Raw genomic sequence first — 23,636 nt, 5'->3', positions numbered from 1 at the left:
ATTATAATTTCGCAGTATCTAAAACATGTTAATTATATAAAATACTGTTATATATAAAATATATAATTATATATCTTTAAACCCTAAATTTTCGTCTGAAAGTGTTCCACTTGGTGGCGTAATTCAGTACCGTAGGTAAATAATTTGTAGGCCACACAAAATTTAATATCAGTTTTGCCATAATTGAAGGATTCAGAGCCATAGTGGGCTAAGTGCCATTTATTAAAAACAGAGAAAGCAAGAGTTAAAGTTAAGTGAATACCATAGTTTAATGAAGATTGGCATATCATTTAGTTTTAATGTGTAAACTTTACATTACTTGCTATATGTTTCCATTGAATTATGGTAATAAATTCATTTTAACCCTTGTTTGCTACGGTTTTAGTAAATGGCGCTTGGCCCACTATGGTTCTGAACCGTTCAATTCTACATGGTTCTAGCTGATTTTTTTAAGTAAAAATGACTGCATCTCATATGTATCATTTCCTTGTGAAGAGAATCGCAGATCATGATTATATAAAAAAAAAGACGAACATTAGATGGCATAAGTCGCTGTAAATACGGACGACATGCTAGAAAACCAATACCATTACACTACACTATCGAAATCAGGGATACTAGAAAGTGAAATTTTCGAAATAAGTTCTTTGCAGCATCAAAAGTTTTCCTTTTTATGTTTTGTATGGCAAAGTATAAAAATGACAAAATAATGAAATTGTAGGTCAACAGAATAAGTAAAGATTTACAGCATTCGAAATGAAGATATTTACAGCAGATAAAGACAGAAAGGAAGGTTCAACAGTGCAGTACGTCTTGCTATAGCGATCACTTCACTGACAAACTCGTTTATCGGTATCCATTTCAACGAGCACCATCAAAAAATGCAATTTTGCCTAGCAAGGCCGGCAACTTCTTCCACGCGCACGATTTGCGGGTTGCAGTGTTATCAGGCGTCACGAATTTATCACGTAAATATTTTTTTCACTTCACCCAATACATGCCAATTGTCGAAAAAATCTTAATAATTTTAATAATCCATGTTGTTAGTACGGAGTTTTAATTGTATTATAAATTGACACTATTGTTTATTTAATTTAATGGAAATTAACCAATCTCTTAAATATAAAAACAAGCTATTTATGAGACAAGTTCGTAAAGATTTCCTTCTGGGACGAGTTGCACAAACACACGACGGCCAAAAATATAATTTGACGAATGTGTATCATACAATGCTTTTTCTTCGATAGCACAAATTTGCATTAAATAAATATTTCAAGTTAGAGAGATTATAAGATCACGATATCATGACCGTCTAAACTCAGAACCATTAAGAAATAAGTATCCATGGAATGACAGCCTGTTTTATTGATGATCACAATTTCATGGCCGTCTAAACTGGCTATAATCAACAAAGCTGTTAGGAAAAGTTGAATGTTACTTCTTGTTGCAATGAGTACTACGTGTAACTTCAGAATAATAAGGGTTAAAATGTAGATATGAATGTTAAATTTGTTACTTATTTGTGTTACGTGTAATATTTACGTCATGAAACGTCCAGGTAATGCATTACGTTTTTACTGAATGAAGTCAGTACATTGAATATTACATTTTCTTTGGTAGTGTGTAAAATGAATAGCAGTGCCTAAAGTGGTTATTCACTTTTTTAAGCGCTAGTGTTTTAAGGCTCACTTTAGGCTTATGGCTTAATCACTTCATTCGTTTCTCTTCTACCTCTTCATCCGTCTCCTCCCCTGGGAAAATTGTCTGAAATCATTACAACTCTTTATACATCTTCAAAATAAAATTATAATAAAAAAGTAAAACATTCTTGACTACAGTTTTCCTTCAGTACCTTTTTCTCATATTCATTTATTCTTCCTAATCATTGTCCATGTTTCAAGTTGGCATGGCAACTGCATTAAAACTGAACTGCAGTAAATTCGAGTCTGATACTTCGTCATCGACAGTTGACAGTCACTTACCGCGAAATAAGAAAGTGTGAGTCTAACTGCCCCTTGAATGGATGCAGGTAGATGCCGCCATCTGCTAAAATGTGGTGCACTACAAGTTGTTTGTCAGGTCCTGACGGCTCTAAAGTGTAGAATCGCACGCTGTCTGAGCTAACAGGGCTCTGGAAAACAGATTCACAAGTGCATGTCATATTGAGGGATCATCACAAGGGATCATAACAATCACAGTTATCAGTTTATTTAGAACGGAAACATTTAAAGATCTAAAATCGATCTGTTTTCCAAGTATTCTGTGTAGAGGACAACTCTTTGAGAGAACAGACAAAAGATAAAATGCTTCCTGCGTTCTTTTTCATTAATATCGAACATTTGATTACATTGGGGGCCATAAGCACCTTTTTTCTTTCCCTCCTCAATATGCATATGTATGAAAAAGATGGAAGAGGATTCGTAGAATCCCTATAATTGCGTGGAAGGTTGTGTGATTTCAAATAATCGTAGATCACCACTTGATAAGAATCATCTTAGCATAATCATAAAACAAAGCAATTTAGCTTTTAATGAACATCGTACCCAGTGCAAGAAAATAGATGTAGCATTCGCTGCTGAAGCCACTCGTACCAACAAGCAATTCAGAACGCTTTTAACACCGAACTTCTTTTGACGCATGCGCCAGTTGAGTACGTTCTCAGAATAATTCAGTATTTTACATTGTTGGAATGTTTTTTGAACTGTTCTTTCACGGCCTTCTGAGTTTCTTCACGTATGAAAATTATATTCATCTTCCGAACTTAATTCGTCATAAAATATAGGCTATCACTATTACCTTCCAAATCACTCATGATCGACTATATATTTATTTTTCTTGTACGGAGGAGAAACCCGAAGGCTTACACTGCAGCCTGAAGCTTATTGTGCTTACCACTCCTATTCTGTGAATGACTTGATAATCGAACGGCCGCTCTCTTGTACAAGTACAGCACGCCGCACCGTGAACTTAACCCGACCGTATGGATGATGATGATGATGATGATGATGATGATGATGATGATGATGATATGTAAATTAATGATGACGAAATGAGTCCGAGGTCCAACGCCGAAAATTATCCAGAAATTCTTCTTCAATTGGTTGAGGGAAAACCCCGGAAAAAAAACCAAAAATTACCAACAAAGATTTTTTAATTTTAACCTTCACCTCAGATTAAACCATCTGCGCATGCTCTTAATCGAAAGCCAATTTCACTCGTTTTGAACGAGTTCCAAAGCACGTTGCAACAGGGAACTGGAAGTTCAGTATCGGTTCGGAATCAGTTCTAGTCTTGTTGGAACACACACTGAGCTACTGCGTATGAGCAGGCAGTTCAGAATTGATTCTGAACCGTCCTGGAACAAACCTATATACACGTTGATATTAAAATAATTATTTCATTTTTTCAATAATTTTATGTTGGGGGTTACTAAGCATCAAGCTGCGTAGAGCGGCAGTTCATAACCTGTGGTTCGCGGATCCCAGGAGTCCTCGATTGATTTGAAATGGGTTTGCAGAATCAAGGTGTTTTCAAAGCAAATTTTAAATAAGCTTAAATTTATCACGTTCTCTGATTTTTATCAGATTGTTGGAATATTTTTTGTTTATCTCAGATTTCGAGAGACAGAGTTTAACAGGACTGTGTCTGCCTGAGGAAGTCTCTTGGCTTGCAAGTCTTGCATACTATCTGATATATTTTGTTTCTTAAATTCTAATCTTTATGGTCTAGCTTTAAGAGGAAGGACCTACAGTGTCAAAATTAACACTTTTTTAGCGTAAAAATACATCATAGTATTGACTTCATTTGAGGGAAATTTCAAGGTCGTCAGGAAGAAAATAATTGCTTTTACGCCATTTTTAAACAGCCGCTGCGCTCCAATTCCTTTACTCTGTGCTGAAACTTCTCTGTTGAATATCCGGAGTTCGTTTATTTTACATGTTTCAACATAATATCTCAGACAATAACACAGATAACTGAATAACATTTTCAGGGCGTATTCTCACATTTTGCATGAATAATAATGTAAGAGGAAATTGTCAAATTGCAAATTAAAGAATAAGTTAAAAATAGACATGCATTTTTTCTTTCTGTTCATAAAAATCAAAAATAAAAATATAAAAATTAAAATCTCTAAAAACCATCAAACAAAATTGATTAGTAATCTTTTAGCTTTCATTTAAAACAAGATTTATGATTCTGTGATACTCTTGAGAGCAGATACATCATTTTCTTTATAATATTGCATTTTTTATGTCTGTGACTGTACCACAAAGGGAAAAATGAAAAATGTTGTATTTAAAAGGCTTCGTACATTGATACGAAACTATGTTAGGGAAATAGAGGCTCTACTTAATATAATATGAGAAAAGAGATTTCCTGTAAGTCCTTTACTGTGTTCACCGTTCGGGATAAGATTGAAGCAATGATAAAATATATTAAACTTGCGTTCTCGCTGAGCTATCGATCGAGAATTCGATTATCGATCCATTTCAATTCTCAGTGGCTTTGTACTAACACATGTTTATGAACTCTCGTCTGATATCTTTGGAAGAATAAAAATATATTTATTAGTTGACATTAAAATTTAAAAATAAAGGAATATTATCCTGCCTGCAATTGAAAACACAATTATGAATTTTAGATTACATTCAAAAGCTAAAACTGAAATTTAAGATTCCTATTAATTTATTAAGGATGTTTAATCCATTACATTGTGCAACAAGAATTTGAATTTGAATTCATACGATGAAAAAACAGAAAAGGGAAGTATGGTTGTGAGAGCTTCACCTGTTGGCTGTTCGTGGGGCAGGGCACCCTCTGGGTGTTGCTTGAAGTGTGCACTGGGTACCCTGCGCACGCAGACAGATCCAGGTACTTCCTAGTTTGTATTCTTCCGCTGCTGTGGTTGTACGTGGAGTACTCGACCTTGCAACGTCCATGCAGTCCACTCTATGAAAGACACCAGCAGAGAAAACTTATGAGGATGCCATAAAGGAAGCTTCCCTATTTCTTTACTCAGAGTGTAAACTAGATAAAGTATTTAACACCATTAAATTTTATTTTTGTCGAAATTCTAGTAACCTTCGTTTTGCAGGATTAGAATAAAATTTTGTCGAACAGATACTTTATATAATTAGATACGGTTTTTGCAAAGCGATGTAGCACAAAAAAAATACTTTATTTAGTTCTGTAGTTAGCTATGTGTGCATAGTTTTTGGAGGTAACTGTCTAGCTGTAAGTTCCAGAAACGAGACAGTCCGCATGATCAGTAGGGACCAGATTTGTATGTAATATCCAGGTGTGAAATATGTACGTATTTATGTAAGAAAACTGAGCTGAATATGTACCAAAATATGTAAAATCATGAAAATATTTAGTATCAGTATCTGCCAGGTAGTAGTAGTAGTAGTAGTAGTAGTAGGTTTATTTTGCCTGGCAGAGTTAAGGCCATGAGGCCTTCTCTTCCACTCAACCAGGTTTCAATAATACAAATACATGAGATACAAAATTTGATTACAAAACAACACAAAAGAAAATAACTTAGGAATTACATAACATATAGTAGGAAATTACAATAGACAAGATCAGTTACATAATATATAAAATAAAGTAGAAAATTACACATAATCAAAATCAGTTACATAACATAAGGGGAATACACACACACACACACAAACACACAATTTATAAGATCTAAAATGCCCGAGACAAATTGGACGATTAATTTACTTGAGATATATTATTCAGTTAATATACTAATTGGAGAATACATATGGGTAACAAGACATAAAATGTTGATTAGCAAAGTCCTACTAAATGGCACACAAACACAAATGATTAAGTAATATATGAAGATAATAAAAAAAAAGAAAAGAGAAAAAAAAGAAGAAGAGAGAGGAGAAAAAAATAACAACTTGGTCATTTAAGACTATTTAGAAACTTCCGCAAGAGTCTAGTTCTGTTCATTAAAGACATTTCTAAGTAGAGTGTACTTAAAAGATTTTAGACTCCGACTGCTCCTGATTTCCTGTGACAAGGAATTCCAGGAACGAACTGTGTGTATTGTGAAGGAAGCAGAGTAGAGAGATGTTTGATGGAGTGGAATTGATAGAACATGGTTATGCTGCGAACGTGTATCACGGTATAGGTATAGGTATAGGATAGATAAGACTCTCCAGTTGTGATTTCATAGAGCACCCGACTTTTTTACCGCACAATTGATACATTACTATTTTTCCATCTGTAGTGAAAGCTTCGTCCATCGCAATCCATTATTTTGTTTTTGTCGTTAGGTTTGAAGATACAGGGACCATTTTAGTTAGTTAAAAGCAGTAGATAAACTCACTTGTATGTTATACCGCAAGTACTAAAACTAGAGAACTGAGTGAAGTGAATGACACAACAGTACTGCAAGCACTGTTTCGCTTTACTGGATTAGGAGAAAATAAGAGGAGATGTGGGACACATGCATTTTAGCTGCTCCCTGTAAGAAACAATATATCTACTAAAACCTCAAACTATAGACATTTACAATCTGTTGTTTGAAAGGTGACATTCCTGTCTCATTCAGAAGGATAGGATTATTCCAGCCGAGAACCATACTTTCTAATTCTCGGAAGATCCCATTTCCGTATAGGTCTACTAAATTTAAAGTAAAGAGGTCAAGCAATAACATGAAAAGCTATTTATTTTAATTTTTCAACAACTTTCCAGTTTCTTTCTTTACAGCTTCTTTTAAAAAGTCGGTTACTTTATTGCAGCTAATGTCAGACTTTACACGGGTTTTCCCTGGAAGAATTAGGAAGAGGGTGGGTAAGGTTGCAAACTGCATGGGAACGGCTTGTTAAGACGTGTGCAGAACAATAATTATAGTTCGAGACAAATCATGTCGTCCTCGTCCCACTCCATCGCATGAAGGCAACGCTACTTTCTGAGTGATTTTTACAATACAAGGTAGTTTTATGAGAAAGGTTGCCTTTTGTTCACTCATATTTACAGTGGACGGTATGGGGTTAGTGCCTCTATTACTTCCTGGAACTAAGGACGTTATGTTTCGTCCCGAAATATTTCCTTTCTTGGACAGGTAAAAAGGCTTTTTAAATCTGTGTATTTGAAATTGTAAACTTACCCAGCAGAATTTTTTTTTTTTTTTTTTCCTTTTAGAGAAGTAAAAATGAATAAAACCCATAAATATGTAGATTTATGTAATACCAAGCCATAATATGTAATGTGGGGTAAATATGTAAAAATATGTAGTATCAAATTTTAATATATTAATGGTAATTACAAGATTCGCGAAGATTTGTTATTTATATATGGTTAGGTTGAAAGGAATATAATATGTAATTAGGGTAAACATTGGTAATTTCGTGATAATTTCATGAAAATTAATTTAAAATGCAAATGTGTAAATATATCCTTATTCCGATTTTTTCATCTAAAAGACGATAATTTGCTGTACAAATCTGGAGACATAAAAGATTGGACACGTTCTTGAACAAGTGCCAAAAACCACTTTTACAACTTAAGCTAAAAGGTTGGTTATTTCGTGATAACCTTGGTAATTTCGTGAGAGGTAGAAGAATTGTGGAAAAATTCATTAAAGTCAAATGAAATTCTCATTTATTGTTACAAGACTTCAAACATAGTATTTCCGCCTAATATCCATAGCAAGAAAACATAGAAATACTAATCATCACATAATAAGAATGAAATCAAAGTAAAAATTGAAATTGAAAAGGGATCCTCTTTGCCCTGAACGGGTGAAAACTTTTATTACGGACTTTACTATAGCATATATTACTAGGGTAACTCCAAAAGTAATGCAATACATTTGTTTAAAAATTATATTTTTATCCTACAGCTTTGCTATTTTCACAGAATGTAGATGCATCCTTTAGAACAAAATGTCACTTTTCCACATAATCCCTGTCCCTTTCAACTGCCTTACGTATCCTAGGAACGAGGGCCTGTAGACCAGCACGGTAAAAGTCTGGACCAACACGTCTGAGCCACTCTTTAGCAGCGTGCACAAGGGAGTCATCTTCTAACCTCGTTCCGCGAAGGGATCCTTCAGTTTACCAAAGAGATGGTAAGCGCACGGTGCCAGTTCAGGACTGTAAGGCGGATGTTTTAGTGTTGTCTATCCGAATTTTCTGATCTGGTCTGTGGTCTTGTGACTGACATATGGCTGTGCGTTGTCGTGCAATAGCAGAACATCCTGCTTCTCCCGATGTCGTCGAACACGACTCAGTCGAGCTTGAAGTTTCTTAAGAGTTGCCACATACGCGTCAGAATTAATGGTGGTTCCGTGTGGCATGATGTCCACAAGCAAGAGTCCTTCTGAATCGAAAAACACAGTAGCCATAACTTTTCCTGCCGAAGGTGTACTTTTGAACTTCTATTTCTTTGGTGAATTTGCATGATGCCACTCCATTGTCTGCCTCTGTCTCCGGTCCAAAATGGTGGAGCCAGGTTTCATCTTCTGTCACAATTCTTGCAAGTAAGTCATCTAGCACTTATCATTGACACTTAGCATGATAACAAATCAAACAGAAGCTACACTGAACCCATTGCGTCTCCCTTTTCTTTTTTGTTATGGCATCTTATCTTAAGATTTCTAAAATTCGTATTATAATACAATTTTTAAAATAGTATAAAATGTAACGCTTAATGCTCAACAAAATTTCGCCTCAAACAGCTAAGGTTTCTATCAGTAAAGCTAAGCCTATAAGGCGACTACAGATGTATCTAAAATTCCAAAAACATTTCCTAAAATTTCATGAAGATACGATAAATCTTTGTACCAAATATCATATGCTTACCTTTAGTAATAAGCCTGTAATGTAATTACAAACATCCACAAAATTTATACGCCTGAGAAGTCGACGCTAACTTGCTCTCTCCAAACATAAAAGCTCACTGATGCAGCTACAATAGTCACACAAAGCGTAGCTGTATGTTACTGGAAACCGGACAAAATATGCAATCCCTTGGCGGAAATTTGAATCTCGTAATACCATTGGTTAGTTCACGAAAGAGCAAAGAAAAAGTATCACGAAATAACCACTGCCACGAAATTACCAATGTTTACCCTACATAAAAATCCGGTCCCTAATGATCAGACATACACTGAAACAAAATAATTTTATTACCTCAACTAGATGTTCTCTTGTGAACCAGGTCGCTCATCCTCTGATCATGCGCACTGCCTCCTTTCTGGGACATAAAGTATCTGTACGACAAAAGTATTTTTCCAAGACTGTACATTGCTCCTATACGACTAACATTCGCACAATGTCGAACATCCAGTCAGGTGCCCAAGCATTTCTTAGACCCGATTGTATAAACCATTTAATCTTAGATCCTTGTTTCAGCTGAACTTGGAATTTTGTGTTGTATAAAGTCTAATCTGAGATTAATTTGTCTCAAACTAAAGTCAACTTTGACTGAAGAAATTTCTCCGATTAAGTTATATGATCCAAGTTCAGTTATTTATTTTCTGTTTGAAATATACGAGTGACAGATTGTGCAAATAAAATATCCATTATTATTAATATTAATAAATATGTTAGGTACATTTATATATATATATATATATATATATATATATATATTTCTTTCAATTTCTTGCTTTAATACACAAACATTCTTATATTTTATAAGGCTTTATCGTGTCCAGCAGTATCAAATAACATAACCTATAATTATATTATGTTTATAACAACCATTAATTATTAATGGATATGATAGGTACATTCATAAATGTTCAATTAACTGTATTACTAAACGAAAATTGTCGTTTTATAAAGCTTTATTATGTTTAGCAGCATCAAACACCATAACATGATAACAACTTGGAGAACAGTCAACCTTCTTCTTATTGTCCGCCATTATTTACATTGCACAAACAAACCAGTGTCTCCAACAGAATGTAATACGGAAATTCGCCAAAACGTAGTTGTAAAGTCGCTAGATTTCTCATTATCAACAAAGAAAGATTAAATTTCGTCACTATGGGGTGCTAAAAAGGTCACTAAATCCCTATTTAAGCAATATAAAAGTTAAAAGAAATTGTTGTTGAAAAAGAGTTAAAGTCGCAAGATTGGCAACACTGAACAAACCTGTATAACACGGTCCGCGCATCACGTATTTCACCTGTTTATGCGATGTTGCCAAATCCTTTTCACGTGAACTTAGATTGCATTTGAACCAAGGTAATATGATCGCAGAAAAGTTTTATACAATAGAAGTGTCTGAACTCGGTTCACTTTTCGATCTTCGATCAAAGTTGATCTTTAGTCAGGGAGTTTTATACAATTGGGCCTTAGTATTGTAAGTCACGCCGCTTGGAGTTCATTAAATAAATATGGAAGTGTTACATCTTGAGAAGTTAAATTAAATATTTATTATTCTTGGTTTGGAGGAATGTAAAGGAATTGTGGACATTATCCATGCGTACAGAATTCAGGTCACAGGCAGAATGATAGATGAAAATTATGAACATAAAACTTCGCAAAATATTCAGTTTCTGGAACAATTAACATAATGAAAGTTCGTTGGTGCAAATGAAACATTGACTATAAAATCAGCTACCGATGTTGCTAAAGTGGTTGCGCATTTGACTGCTGAACCGGAGTTGCTTTCGGGCGTGGGTTCGATTCCCGCTTGGGCCGTTTACCTGGTTGGTTTTTTCCGAGGTTTTCTCCAACCGTAAGGCTGATGTCAGGTAATCTATGGAGAATCCTCGACCTCATCTCGCCAAATATCAGCTCCCTATCATCGACACTAAAAATTAACGCAGAAATCGATACAGCGTCGTTAAATAAACAAGTAAAAAACATAGAATCACGAGATTCGGTTTTATTGAATTCTTAAGGGAGGCAGAGGTGAATATTTCAAAATCCACAAAATTTATCCGATTTGTTTGAAATTGATCATGGATACTGAGTATGTTATTAGTAATGGACATACCAAGTTTCAACTTTCTAAGTACAATAGTTCTGTAAATATTAATAATTTTATAAAACTTTATATCGTTTGATATAAAATGCTCCATGTAATAAATTTTCAATATTTATTTTTATTTATATGTTCAGAGAAGGTATATAAATAATAATAAGTATTAGTTTAATACCGGTATGGGAATAATATAGTCATACAGTTATCTTGGTTTTAATTTCATACTTTTAAAGGGTACAAAATCAAAAACTAACATCGGAATATGAAAATAAAGATAATAAAAATGTAAAAAACAAAATTTTCATTTTTTCTTCAGTTTTGTTCGAAAATTTCACCTCTGCCTCCCCTTAAATTAATAATCTCCCCAGGTAGCTTATGAAACCCGATTTCGATACTCATTTAGCTCCCCAAATTCATCACGATTATGGGTGGACACCGAAATTTAATGAGAAAACTTCATCCTCCAATAAGACTCGAACAAGCAATCATTCTGTATCGCTAGTCCGAGACATGATGCTATAGATCACGCATGACATTACAGAGAAATATCGTGGGTACAAACATTTAGCATAAAAGGTTTTGGTAAGTTTCTCCTCACCTCGTGACTGACAGCTGCCTTTGACTGTAGCTGAGACAGGTCGAGCTGCAGCAGGCTGGCCAACCCTCGCTTCATGTTGATGGCCCATTCCTCCTCCCCTGCCTTCACTGAGAGGTCCTCCACGTGCCCTGCGTTGTACTGTATAATGAAGGGCTGCAGCAGTTGGCTGGCGTGGTCTGGCACGGGCGTGTATAGTGATGGATTGTAGTGCATCTTCGGTCCATTGTAAGTAGACACTGTCAAGTTGCGGAACTGAAAGGGAAGCAGGAAAGTTAAGTACTGGTTCAGAATCACTGAAGAAGATAAGTACAACAGCAACAATACAATACAGTGAGTGGCGGTGCGTCAATAAGAGCACAAGAGCACGTGAACACCTTGTTTCCATTAATGCACGACTAGTTTTATTATTTAATACCGTATTGGCGTAGTGGGGATGTATAATATCAATCGAGTATTTTAAATTTCCCGCATCTTGCATAAACTTCTTATGTAAACTTGGCAACATCCGTTCACGTACAAGCCGTGCTCTTTTCAAGAAGGTCACAGGAATTTCACGCACGCACAGGAGAAAATTGTCTTTCGCTGGCCGCTTATGACTCGTTAAGAGCACAAAGCGTTAAGTGAACAGTGAATCTATCCTACAGATGTCAGGTGCATCGATGCTATCGTTCACGTGCTATATCAGGACAAGGAAATTTAATAGTCTGTATTGTAGCCTATAGGTGTCAGCATCTCACTGTCGGAATGTTTACTTTATGTGGATGTGTGTACAGTGCTGCTACGAGAGTGTAGTTTGTCAATTACTATACTTCAGTGTCAGCATAATAGCACAGTTTGGCTTTCAAACACGTGTTGGCTGAATGTGGTGGTGGAATGAATTTAAGTATCTGTATGGTAGTGTATAATATTTAAGAATAATATTTACTGGCATGTATTTATAGTAATCAATCTATGCGAATGGGATTACAGTACTGGTATAGGCTATAATGTATCAGTGTGTTGTGAATCAAAATATATTACTGAACACACGCTTTTGTAAATAACGGCACTGTGGTATGTATTAATTTTTAACAAACGTAAACAATGAACTCTGTTCAAGTAATTTGGAACAGTAAAGAACTGAGTAAACTGGCTTACAAGGAAAAATTGGAAATAAAAAGACTGGGTTCCATTATTATTATTATTATTATTATTATTATTATTATTATTATTATTATTATTATTATTATTATTATTATTATTATTATTGTATGTTCTTTTGAATTTATATGCGGTTTTTTCGATAGTGAAACATTGGAATCATGGCATTTTATATTAGGCTAAAAGTACGATTTCAAATTCTCTTCGATTTTGGAACACAAAATTGTGAACACATATAATATTTTATCATGAGCCGCCACTGAATAGCCATTCCAGGCAAACTGGAAATTCCAATGAAAAAGTCTTTTTCAGAAATATTTGTTTATTATTAGTGTCAGACATATATAAGTCTCTAAATTTAAATATTCTAATGTTTTATTTTCAAAAGGAAAATATTTTTACAAGTTTTATGAGCATTGAATGTAAATAGTCTTGGCTAGGTTATAGGTAGGCCTACTTTTTGTTTCCCTAAGTTTGCAGCACTTACTGATAGAGAGCTCAGTTGTTAATGTGTTTTTCAAGGAACTATTGTTGAACAAATATTTTGAGAGCCTACACTGTTAATTCTAGAGCTCCAGGATCAAGAAACTTTTTACTCTGTACTGTATTCTTTCTGTGATTTATTTTAAGTAGATTGAGTTAATAACAATTAACAATCTTACAGTTCAAGTGAATATTTTGATTTAGAAATGTCACAGTTGTTTTGAAACTGGAAAAATGAAGGACATTAACTTATTTGTAACATCCGAGACAAAAGTGTGTACATCCGTGACATGGAAGAAACAGCTACAAAATATTTACCGATTATGGAACTAATGTCATGAGATTTGCATAACTTTCACATGGATACTATGAGAATGAATCTCTTTTTGTTTGAGGCAGAGACCTGTGTTTTACATTTTTTGTTGATAAGATGTAGAGTAAGTTCACAAATCTTGTAACATCCATGACGAAACCTTTTCTTTATAATAATACTTCGGAATATGTATTATATTACTTTCTTGTGTTAAATTCTATCGTACGTGGTTTACATGTTTCGATCTATTATGGGTCATCCTCAGAACTGGTCGTTGTTGGTCTTGGCGCCTCTTGTTTTGCTTCCTGTGAGGGTGTGTTCCTGTGGTGTAATGTGGAGTCAAAGAGTGTGTGTGTGTGTTCTGAAATTGAGTTGTGTATTGAGAATTTCATTGGGGTGTGTTTTTGTGTGTCTGTATATTTCATATTGTTATAGTGTGTTTAGTTGCTGGCTTTTTGGTTGGATGTGCAGTATTTCCATGTCTGCGTTGATGTCTCTGTAGGTGTGGTTAGCTTTTGTGATGTGTTCTGCATATGCGGAGGTGTTTTGTAATTTCGTTATGGTTGTGATGTGTTCTTTGTAACGTATTTGAAATGATCTGCCTGTCTGTCCTATGTAGAAGTTGTTGCACATTACACCACACGAACACACCCCCACAGGAAACAAAACAAGAGGCGCCAAGACCAACAACGACCAGTTCTGAGGATGACCCATAATAGATCGAAACATGTAAACCACGTACGATAGAATTTAACACAAGAAGGTAATATAATACATATTCCGAAGTGATACAGTGTTAAAAGTTGTGTAATCAAGATGAATAATAATACATTTTATTCAAACAACTTTTTTTCTCTAAAGTGATACTGTTTTTCTAAATCGATACCGTGCTAATAATAAAAGTTGGCAAAAGTAATTTCATTTGCAAAGTATAGCGTTAGAAAATAGTAAAAATGTAACATCCATGACAACTGGAATGACTGAATAATGATAATAATAATAATAATAATAATAATAATAATAATAATAATAATAATAATAATAATCATCATCATCATCATCATCATCATCATCTTAAGTCTGATTAGTTCAATATTTTATAGTCAACGATGTACGCAATGGAGAGGGAAAAGAGGCCGTCGGATCCCGGCCACTTAGTCACTCATAATGAATGCACCTCTGTACATAGTGCGTTGGACATTGTGCCACTGTCACATATTCTGTGACACAGTACATGAGGGTAGACCATCAAAGAGAAAACTGAGAGGTAGAACTTAAACTGAGGGGATTCGATCCGGCATCGGAACTGGAATACGGTGTGGCTTAGTGGAAAAAGCGTCAGCACGTAGAGCTGAAAACCCGGGTTCGAGTTCCGGTGCCGGAGAGAATTTTTCTGTTCTGTCAATCCTTCATCATATTTCAGAATATAGACCTATATTTTGCTGTACCCACCTGCAGAGTTGCCTGGTTTTCGGCACCATGCACCACTAAAGTACCCGTCATGCTCCACTGCGACACTCTCGGTGCCGGGTAGAACGTCCCCGCCTCCAGCTGGGCCTCGTACTTGTACACGAGCTCTCTGTTTGGCTGCCACAGATTGTCAGCCAGCGTGCCAACCACCAGTGCCAACAGAAAGCCTGCAACACACGCTGCATTTGTTGCCTTTTCCATTCGTTTGTATGGTCAGTCACTCACACACACACACACACACACACCAGAGAGCTGCAAAACAGCGCTTACAACCGGTTTAGATTCGACCGGTTAGAGAACATCCGTCAAGGTTGGGCAACCGACCGAATATTCGATTATGAACCGGTTAACTCCTTATGTTTTTTTGCAGGTAGATAGAACACCAGGCGCACTTCATCATACATGATATTGACATTTTCTGAATACACAACCGGAGTAAAGGCCCATTCACAATGAAAATTAAACATAACCGTAACATAAACACAGAAGTTTGCGCCCAGGCTACCAAATGGGATCATTCACAATGATTCACATAAGCAATGATATAAACATTACCGTAAGACGTTAACATGAAGGTTTGCAAACTCCAAACTTTCATGCTTATGCTTACGTGATTTGCAAACAGAACACAATCGTGGAGCGCTGAAGTATACGACAGAATATGAGAAAATGGCGTCGTTGTTATGTTTCCATGGTTACCAAGTATGTTTGCTGTTATGTTTATGTTCCCATCGTGAATGATGGTATGACTTCTTGATTTTACCATAACGTTTATATTCTTAAGTTAACGCTTACGTTATGTTTAATTTTCATTGTGAATGAGCCTTAACAATTGAAAGAAATTTACTTTGTCTTATTAAAAAATGTGTTTGCTTGATGTAGGTTTACAATTATTGATTGGACGCTTTAATACAATTATCTTCATAACTAATACATAAATGAACAAATGGACATTGCTAACAAGGAAGGAAATAAGAGTAATGCAGAATATGAAATCTAGTGCTTAAAGATATGCAAGAATAAAATAAATTACAATTACTTACTGAAGAGAAAAGTAAATAAGTACAAAGGTCTACATTCTAGTGTAATATTTACATTTTAAACTCAAAATGCATACCCCTAAATCAGTAGTTGTCAATATACTCGTATAATATCTTTTAATTACACTAAAGAGCTGCATTATTATTTCATTAATAAATCATTTTTTAAGAAGACAGAGTGTTATTAACAAAAAGAAAACTACTCTGAAGCTCAAATGCTTGCCCTTGAAGGTACCCAACTGTAATACCTAGACTGGATGAATGAATCAGTCAATTTTTTTTTTATTTTACTAGGTTATTTTATGACGCTTTATCAACAGCTTAGGTTATTTAGCGTCTGAATGAGATGAAGGTGATAATGTCGGTGAAATGAGTCCGGGGTCCAGCACCGAAAGTTACCCAGCATTTTCTCATATTGGGCTGAGGGAAAACCCCGGAAAAAACCTCAACCAGGTAACTTGCCCCGGCCGGGAATCGAACCCGGGCCACCTGGTTTCGCGGCCGGACATGCTAGCCGTTACTCCAGAGGTGTGTACTGAATCAGTCAATGAATCTATGAATGAATCAACTAATGAATCAATGAATCAATTTATCAGCCCATACATGAATGAATCAATGATGGATAAATCGATGGATTATTGATTGACTGATTTATTTATTTATTTATTTATTTATTTATTTATTTATTTATTTATTTATTTATTTATTTATTTATTTATTTATTTATTTATTTATTTATTTATTTATTTATTTATTTATTTATTTATTTATTTAATCTGCTGAGAGAGGAAGAATTATCAATTAAATAGTAGCCCCAGTCCGTGCTCTTCTGTAAAGGGGCAGCTGCAGCAGCAGCAGTAGCAGTAGCAGTAGCAGTAGCAGTAGTAGTAGTCATCATCATCATCATTGGCATTACGGCCCTTATAGTTTAGCCTTAGCCTCCCTCAGAACATCCGACCAATCACTCCTGTCTAATGCTCGTGTTCTCCATCTTCTAATTCCAACTTTTGTTAGGTCAGCCTGAACGTCATCCAGCCATCTCAATTTAGGTCGTCCGACTTTCCTTCTTCCTACTGGCAATGCATCTAGTAGAGCTTTGGGTGTGCGATTGTTCTCCATCCTGGCTACGTGTCCCAGCCACTCTAACCTTCTGAGTTTTATGTCAACAACAATGTTGTTATCTTTATATAATTCATATAACTCAGCATTTGTTTTAATTCGCCAAAACCCTTGCTCATAAGTAGGCCCAAAGATTTTCCGTAATACTTTCCGTTCCCAGGCATTTAAGATCTTAATTGCCCTTTCAGATAGAGTCCAGGTTTCACTTCCATATACTACTATTGGTTTAATAATAGTTTTATATATTCTTATTTTAGCTTTTCTTGAGATACACCTAGACTTCATAGTTTTATTCAATGCCCAAAGACCTCGATTCCCAGCTGCAATCTTCTCTTTTATATCAGTCATAACATCATTATTGTCTTTCACCATGGAACCCAGATACTTAAAACAGGAAACTCTATCAAAATCAGTATCATTTAAATTAATCTTATTAGAATTGTCATTATTCATATTATACATGTATAGTAGTAGTAGTAGTCATTACAATAATGTTCAGTTCATATAAAACAGTGATTGGTTACGATTTTGGTTCCCTTTTAAGTGCTGCAATTGACGTTTGTCGATTTCAGTCTACTGAGACAAGAAAGTCAGGAATGCCATGATTTCACTTTGTTTGTACCGTCGAAACAACTTGCCAATCCATAACCCATCCTCACATGTTATGGCACAGCTTCGAATGAGAACTAGTTCAACCCGCACTTGTGCTAAAAACCACTCAAGATTAAAATTATATTATTAAGACAGGTTATGAAAGTATCCTTACCTTTAGTAATACATCAAATTCATCCTCATTTGAAAAATTAATTATAACTAGAACTTCCGATTAACAGTCTGGGTTGATATCAGAACATTGATTGACAACGACTAACATCATGCATCTCCTTCATAATTAATTATTGATAAATTCGTTTGGTTTATTTAAAGACGCGAGATTGTTGACAGTTGTTTACCGGTACACAAAATCCCAGAATAAAAATAAAATATCATTAAGTCATTACCGTAGCCAAAGATAGTATTCGTAATAATGACTGTTATTAATTTTTTTTTTTTATTTTAGTGGGTTATTTTACGGCGTTTTATTTAATGTCTGAAGGAGATGAAGGTGATAATGCCGATGAAAGGAGTCCGGAGTCCAACACCGAAAGTTACCCAGCATTTGCTCATATTGGGTTGAGGGAAACCCTCGGAAAAAAACCTCAACCAGGTAACTTGCCCCGACCTGGTTTCGCGGCCAGACGCGCTAACCGTTACTCCACAGGTGTGGACGACTGATGTTAAAAATGGACATGATATTACGAATAAAAAGTGCGCAAAGATGAGAAAACACGAACTCCTTTCCATTATATTGTAGCATAAATAGAGCATTCATTTAAATCTGTTCGAGTCAGAATATTCGAGTGCAAATATAATATCTGCAGTACTCGGGAAAAGTGACATAAGTCAGTTTTCACAAACCTTTTTTGATAATTTATTGACAACTTACACTGGTTTATGTCGATTTGATTTTTTTCTGTATGAATTATTGTAATGGGAGGAATACCTATGTATTTTTTTCCAAGCGAACAGACATTCCGTAAGTTGTCAATAAATTATCAAAAAATGTTTGTAGAAACTGACTTGTGTCACTTTTCCCGAGCACTATAGATATGCCATCGACTATAATACTCATCTTAGTTTTCAAGACGACATTTTATCAAAAAAGATGCATATTATAATTGCGTGAATACGTATGTTTAAAACATTGAATAGATTAGGTAATACATTTTAGTTACAAATTTAAAAATAAATCTTATGTTCATCAATATGAAAGTAGATCAGTTAATATGGTGAACGTAAGACAACTCAGAAAAACAAAGTTCGGACATAGATAATGTTTTATTACCGGAAAATATAAGATCAAAAGTTAGTATTAAAATTTAAAAAAAAAAGTTAGCATGCATTTATGGTAGAATAGAATGCTTTATTTTCGCTGGCGAGTTACGGTCATAAGACCTTCCTTCTCTTCCACTCAACCAGCTTTAATCAATACAATAGTGACATACATATTTAAATTATAAATATTTACAATACGCTAAAGATTCTACAGCAATATCCTTGAGTTAAATTTTAGCGACTAGTACATGTTTATTTAATTTAAGATAAAGCCTACACGAAAAAGTAATAATTTGTGAGTAATATAATTCAATTCAATCAATATGCAATATGTAAAGAATTATAATTAAATTGAGATAAGTGCAACAATGTAAATGTAAATTATGAAAAGTGTTTATTAAAAAAAAAAGAACTAAAAAAATATTGTGAACAACGTAATAGATATGGCCCTGGTGTTGATTAATTTATGTAAAATTGTATACAGTTCCTGCATATAAATTCATTGTGTACTTTTCCATGTACATTTGACTATGTAACGAAATTACATAGAAGATTCTATATTTGTAAATAAAGTATGAACAAGTACAACAATGTATAATAATGTTATTAATAAATACGCCATTTTATAAATAGTTAACAGTTAAATTAGGATTGACGTAATAGTAATATACGTTACAAGAGCGGTATGTTGACGTTTTCATGGTCGAGGAAAAGATTGAAAAAGCGAAACGTAGTTGAGCTTTTTTAATTTCCGAGAACATGAAAACATACCTGAAAGACGAATTTCTAATTAGTTGCAATGAAATCTCCATGTTGGTTTCTGTTTAATGACGGCAACTTCGGAAAACCAAAATATCTTTCTTCAACATTGTTGCTATAAAATGTTTTCTGTGTTTACTATACTCCAGCAGGCCGTGATATACGTCTGTCTTTTTTTTTCCCCCCCAGTCTATAAAAGCGAACTTAAAACAAACGGTAAGGTTATGTAATGATTTATTTTTCAGTTTAATATTTTAACAATATTATTTATATAACATATTGCAGTAATAACATCGGCATTTGGAATCTTGTTGATTTTTTCACGGCTTCCTTAATGTTACTTGTATCAGGAATGCAATAAGTTTCGTGGAGTAGTGGACGTTACTTAATTTTTGCAAATATTTAAAAACAATAATTAACATTGCAATTTAGGTGAAATTGCAGTGGTAAGTTTCCAATTTATAATTATTGCTATGTTAAACGTCTCTAAAAATAATATGTTAAAAGCCTAAAGCGGTAAAATGAATGTCGCGCTTAAGCGGTAAGAAGAGGGAAATTGTTATGTGTGTTACGTTGGGAATACTGAATGTGGTATTTCACACTTACCGCGTATTGGTTCTGTGCGGAAAACAAGCAAATACGCACGATCTCGCACAAAATAATAAGAATATACTCGTACTATAGACTATAGATTAATTACCATAGTTGTTTGAAATTATTCTAGTATTTTAACCCAATTGATTGGTATTTAAATTATTTAAATTCCCTACACTCGAATTAAAATATCCATTTTCGGGATGAATGTGCAATATACTCTAAAAATTGATAAAAAAAAATAACTACGCAAGAAACTGACTCCACATTACACAGGCTGAAAATAGTCAACAATGTACCGTAACCTAGTATTTAACACGTGAAAGCAATATAAACTTTATATTCTGCGTGAAATAAAATAAAGAAGCTTATAAATTTATCAAACATTTCTCACATCTTTGGTAAATATCCCCCCCTCTGTGCCACTCCATTCGGAATTACTTCAGTGCCCCGACTCACTTGCTCTCGCCGTCTGCTTCATGATGTCTGGCAGTCTGCAGAGCGGTGGTCCATTCACTTGGTTAAGAGTCACTCTTCAGGTCAGAGGGCAATGATAGCCCAGCTGAGGATGGTCAAGGACACTTAAACAGGCTCTTAATCATCACCAGTCTTGTCCAGAGCTTGTGATTCAGGTGGGCAGCTGCATGAGGCCTGTTTCAGCGACTGCCTGCCTCACAAGAGAAACACTATATTCAAATTCAAATTTTCAAATTCAAATTTATTCACAATTTACATTTGAAATGATACATATGAATATATACCCGAAATGAGCATATGCTCGTGCTCGAGTACAGTCCAGTAGTCTACATAAATTTTACAGAGATCAAATAATAATGTTGATGTTAGAAATAATAGTAACAATAACAATAATAATTTATTTTATTTTATTTATTTATTTATTTATTTAGAATATTAACGTGCAAAAACAACGGCACAAGGCCAATTACAGTTTTGCACGATACAAAACAGAACAAAACAACAAATGATGATGAGAATGAATGATAGAAAATGGCAATGAGATGAAATACAAACAATATAATGGTCTACATCAATCATTGATCAAATAATAATTATAAAATTATAAAATTAGTACAATGAGAATTGAAATAATGGAATGGTCTACATGAATCAATAGACCAAATGCAAGAAATATATGGACAAATAATTATTAAAATTAGATCAGTGAGTTAAAACTCAAAGATATACTACACATTAAATGGATCCAAGTTGAATCCATGCAAATTAGCATATTTAATGCATCTGCAGACCGGAGAGAGAGATTTAGGATTCTTAATATAAAACAATTTATGAAATCTTAAACCATTAGCAGGAATACGAAGACTGATATTGCTTATGAAAGATTCACAATCAATATCACCCTTAATGACTTTGCAAAAAAATAAATAATCAAGATCCTGACGTCTGGTGAACAAACTACCGCAATTGAAATAATTGCATTTAATCTCATAGTTATAATCGGAATTTGGTAAAAATCTATAAGAACACAAGGAAATAAATTTTCTTTGGATATTCTCCAATTTAGCCGAGTCAGTGGAAGTAATGGAGTTCCATACAACAGATGCATATTCAAGCTTGGATCTAACCAACGTATAGTATAAAATTAATAAACACATAGGAGTGGAAAAAGAATAAGTTATAGACCTAATTAGACCAAGCATTCTTAACGAATGGGTATAAATATATTGCACATGATCATGGAAATATAATTTTGATTCAAGTAGGACACCAAGATCTCTAATACAATCTTTCCTAGTAATTACGACATTACTGAGAGAATAGTTAAATTTTAGGGAGATAGTTTTCCGTGAAAAGGAAATAACAAAAGTTTTGGATTGATTAATTTTCATTCCATTTTCAACAGACCATTGTGAAATTGAATTAATGTCATTTTGAAGAATTTGACAATCAACCAAACTATTAATTTTGCGAAAGATTTTGAGATCATCCGCAAACAAAAGGCAGCTAGAACTTATTCTTATACTTATATCATTTATAAATAATAAAAATAAGAGAGGTCCCAATGTAGACCCTTGAGGAACACCGCATAAACTATTAAATGGAACCGAGAGAGAATTACCTAGTCGAACACAAGACTGTCTATCTTAAATAATTTTTAAACCAATTAACATAGTTAGTGGAGAGACCAAAATTACTTAATTTATTTAATAAAATTTTGTGAGGAACAACATCAAATGCTTTGCTAAAATCAAAATAAATTGAGTCAATTTGACCTTGATTTTCAACTATAGGCATTATGAGATTAAGATAGGAAACTAAATTAGTAGTAGTAGATTTCTCTCTTGTAAATCCATGTTGGGCCGAAATGATCTTATTTTTAACATAAAATGAAATGTGTTTGTGGATAATTTTTTCAAAAATTTTAGAAAAATTGTTTAGGATAGAAATGGGTCTATAGTTAGTAACACTGTTTTTATTACCATTTTTGAAAACTGGAATAATGGATGCTTCCTTCCAAAGTGACGGGTATAATAATAATAATAATAATAATAATAATAATAATAATAATAATAATAATAATAATAATAATAATAATAATAATAGTAATAAAACAAAATATAATAAATTAAATACTAAGACGGATAAAATAAAATATAAAACCACTTAGCGAGAGTTAACACAACTTAAATAAGCATATGATAACCAGAAAAAAAAATGACGAACTCGAAAATCAACACAAAAGTTCGTAGTATCGCAGACGACAGCAACCGCCGTATTGACATTGTGATGTATTATTATTGGTAGTAGGGGGGAGCCGAAGGTCTACGTAACTGCCGTTCTGTTCGAATCTTCTCATACAATCATGGGAAGTTAATGCTGAAAAACAAAATGTCTACGAGTCAGACTGTTCATTATTACCAGGATAAATACAAATAATACTGTAATATATTAATCAAGTTTCAGTTATAGATCTCCCCTTTTGTGCAAGAGGTATCATAACAAAATATTTTATGAATGGCGGGGAAAATATAAATTTCAATAACTCTCTAGTGACAGATAGTGACAAGTACAATGAAGTGTAGCCTATCTGTGGCGATGATAAGAAATCATTTATTGGAGATATACACTGCTATTAATTAAGAAAATGATCTATATATATTTATTATAGGTTACATGCATCAGATAAATACAATAAATATTAGTAACCTATAATGCTAGTAACACTTAAAATAATGATAAAATTTATCAAATATCATACAAACATTTTCACTTTATTTTTTAAATATTTAAATATTTTTTAATA

At 34.0% G+C, this 23,636-nt stretch overlaps 1 protein-coding gene across 2 annotated transcripts in view; it reads right to left on the bottom strand.

The window, feature by feature from the left end:
• cv-d (crossveinless d) overlaps positions 1-20,910 on the bottom strand; it is a 73,624-nt gene extending 52,714 nt beyond the window's left edge. The window contains exons 1-5 of one of the 2 annotated variants that reach the window (XM_069824623.1): positions 20,813-20,910; positions 14,949-15,133; positions 11,561-11,812; positions 4,789-4,950; positions 1,983-2,131 (exon numbers count right to left, since the gene is read on the bottom strand). In XM_069824623.1, the coding sequence (XP_069680724.1) occupies positions 1,983-2,131; positions 4,789-4,950; positions 11,561-11,812; positions 14,949-15,133; positions 20,813-20,834 (770 nt within the window). In that variant the 5' untranslated portion in view covers positions 20,835-20,910. Of the gene's footprint in view, positions 1-1,982; positions 2,132-4,788; positions 4,951-11,560; positions 11,813-14,948; positions 15,134-20,747 lie in introns of both variants that reach the window. The other variant, XM_069824622.1, reaches the window with a different exon arrangement.
• Between the last annotated feature and the right edge of the window lie 2,726 nt (positions 20,911-23,636).

Source organism: Periplaneta americana, chromosome 4, assembly GCF_040183065.1.
Source record: "Periplaneta americana isolate PAMFEO1 chromosome 4, P.americana_PAMFEO1_priV1, whole genome shotgun sequence".
In the NCBI taxonomy this organism is placed as follows: domain Eukaryota; kingdom Metazoa; phylum Arthropoda; class Insecta; order Blattodea; family Blattidae; genus Periplaneta; species Periplaneta americana.
Note: the sequence above shows the minus strand (reverse complement) of the source record. Positions and strands in the feature narration are given on the sequence as shown.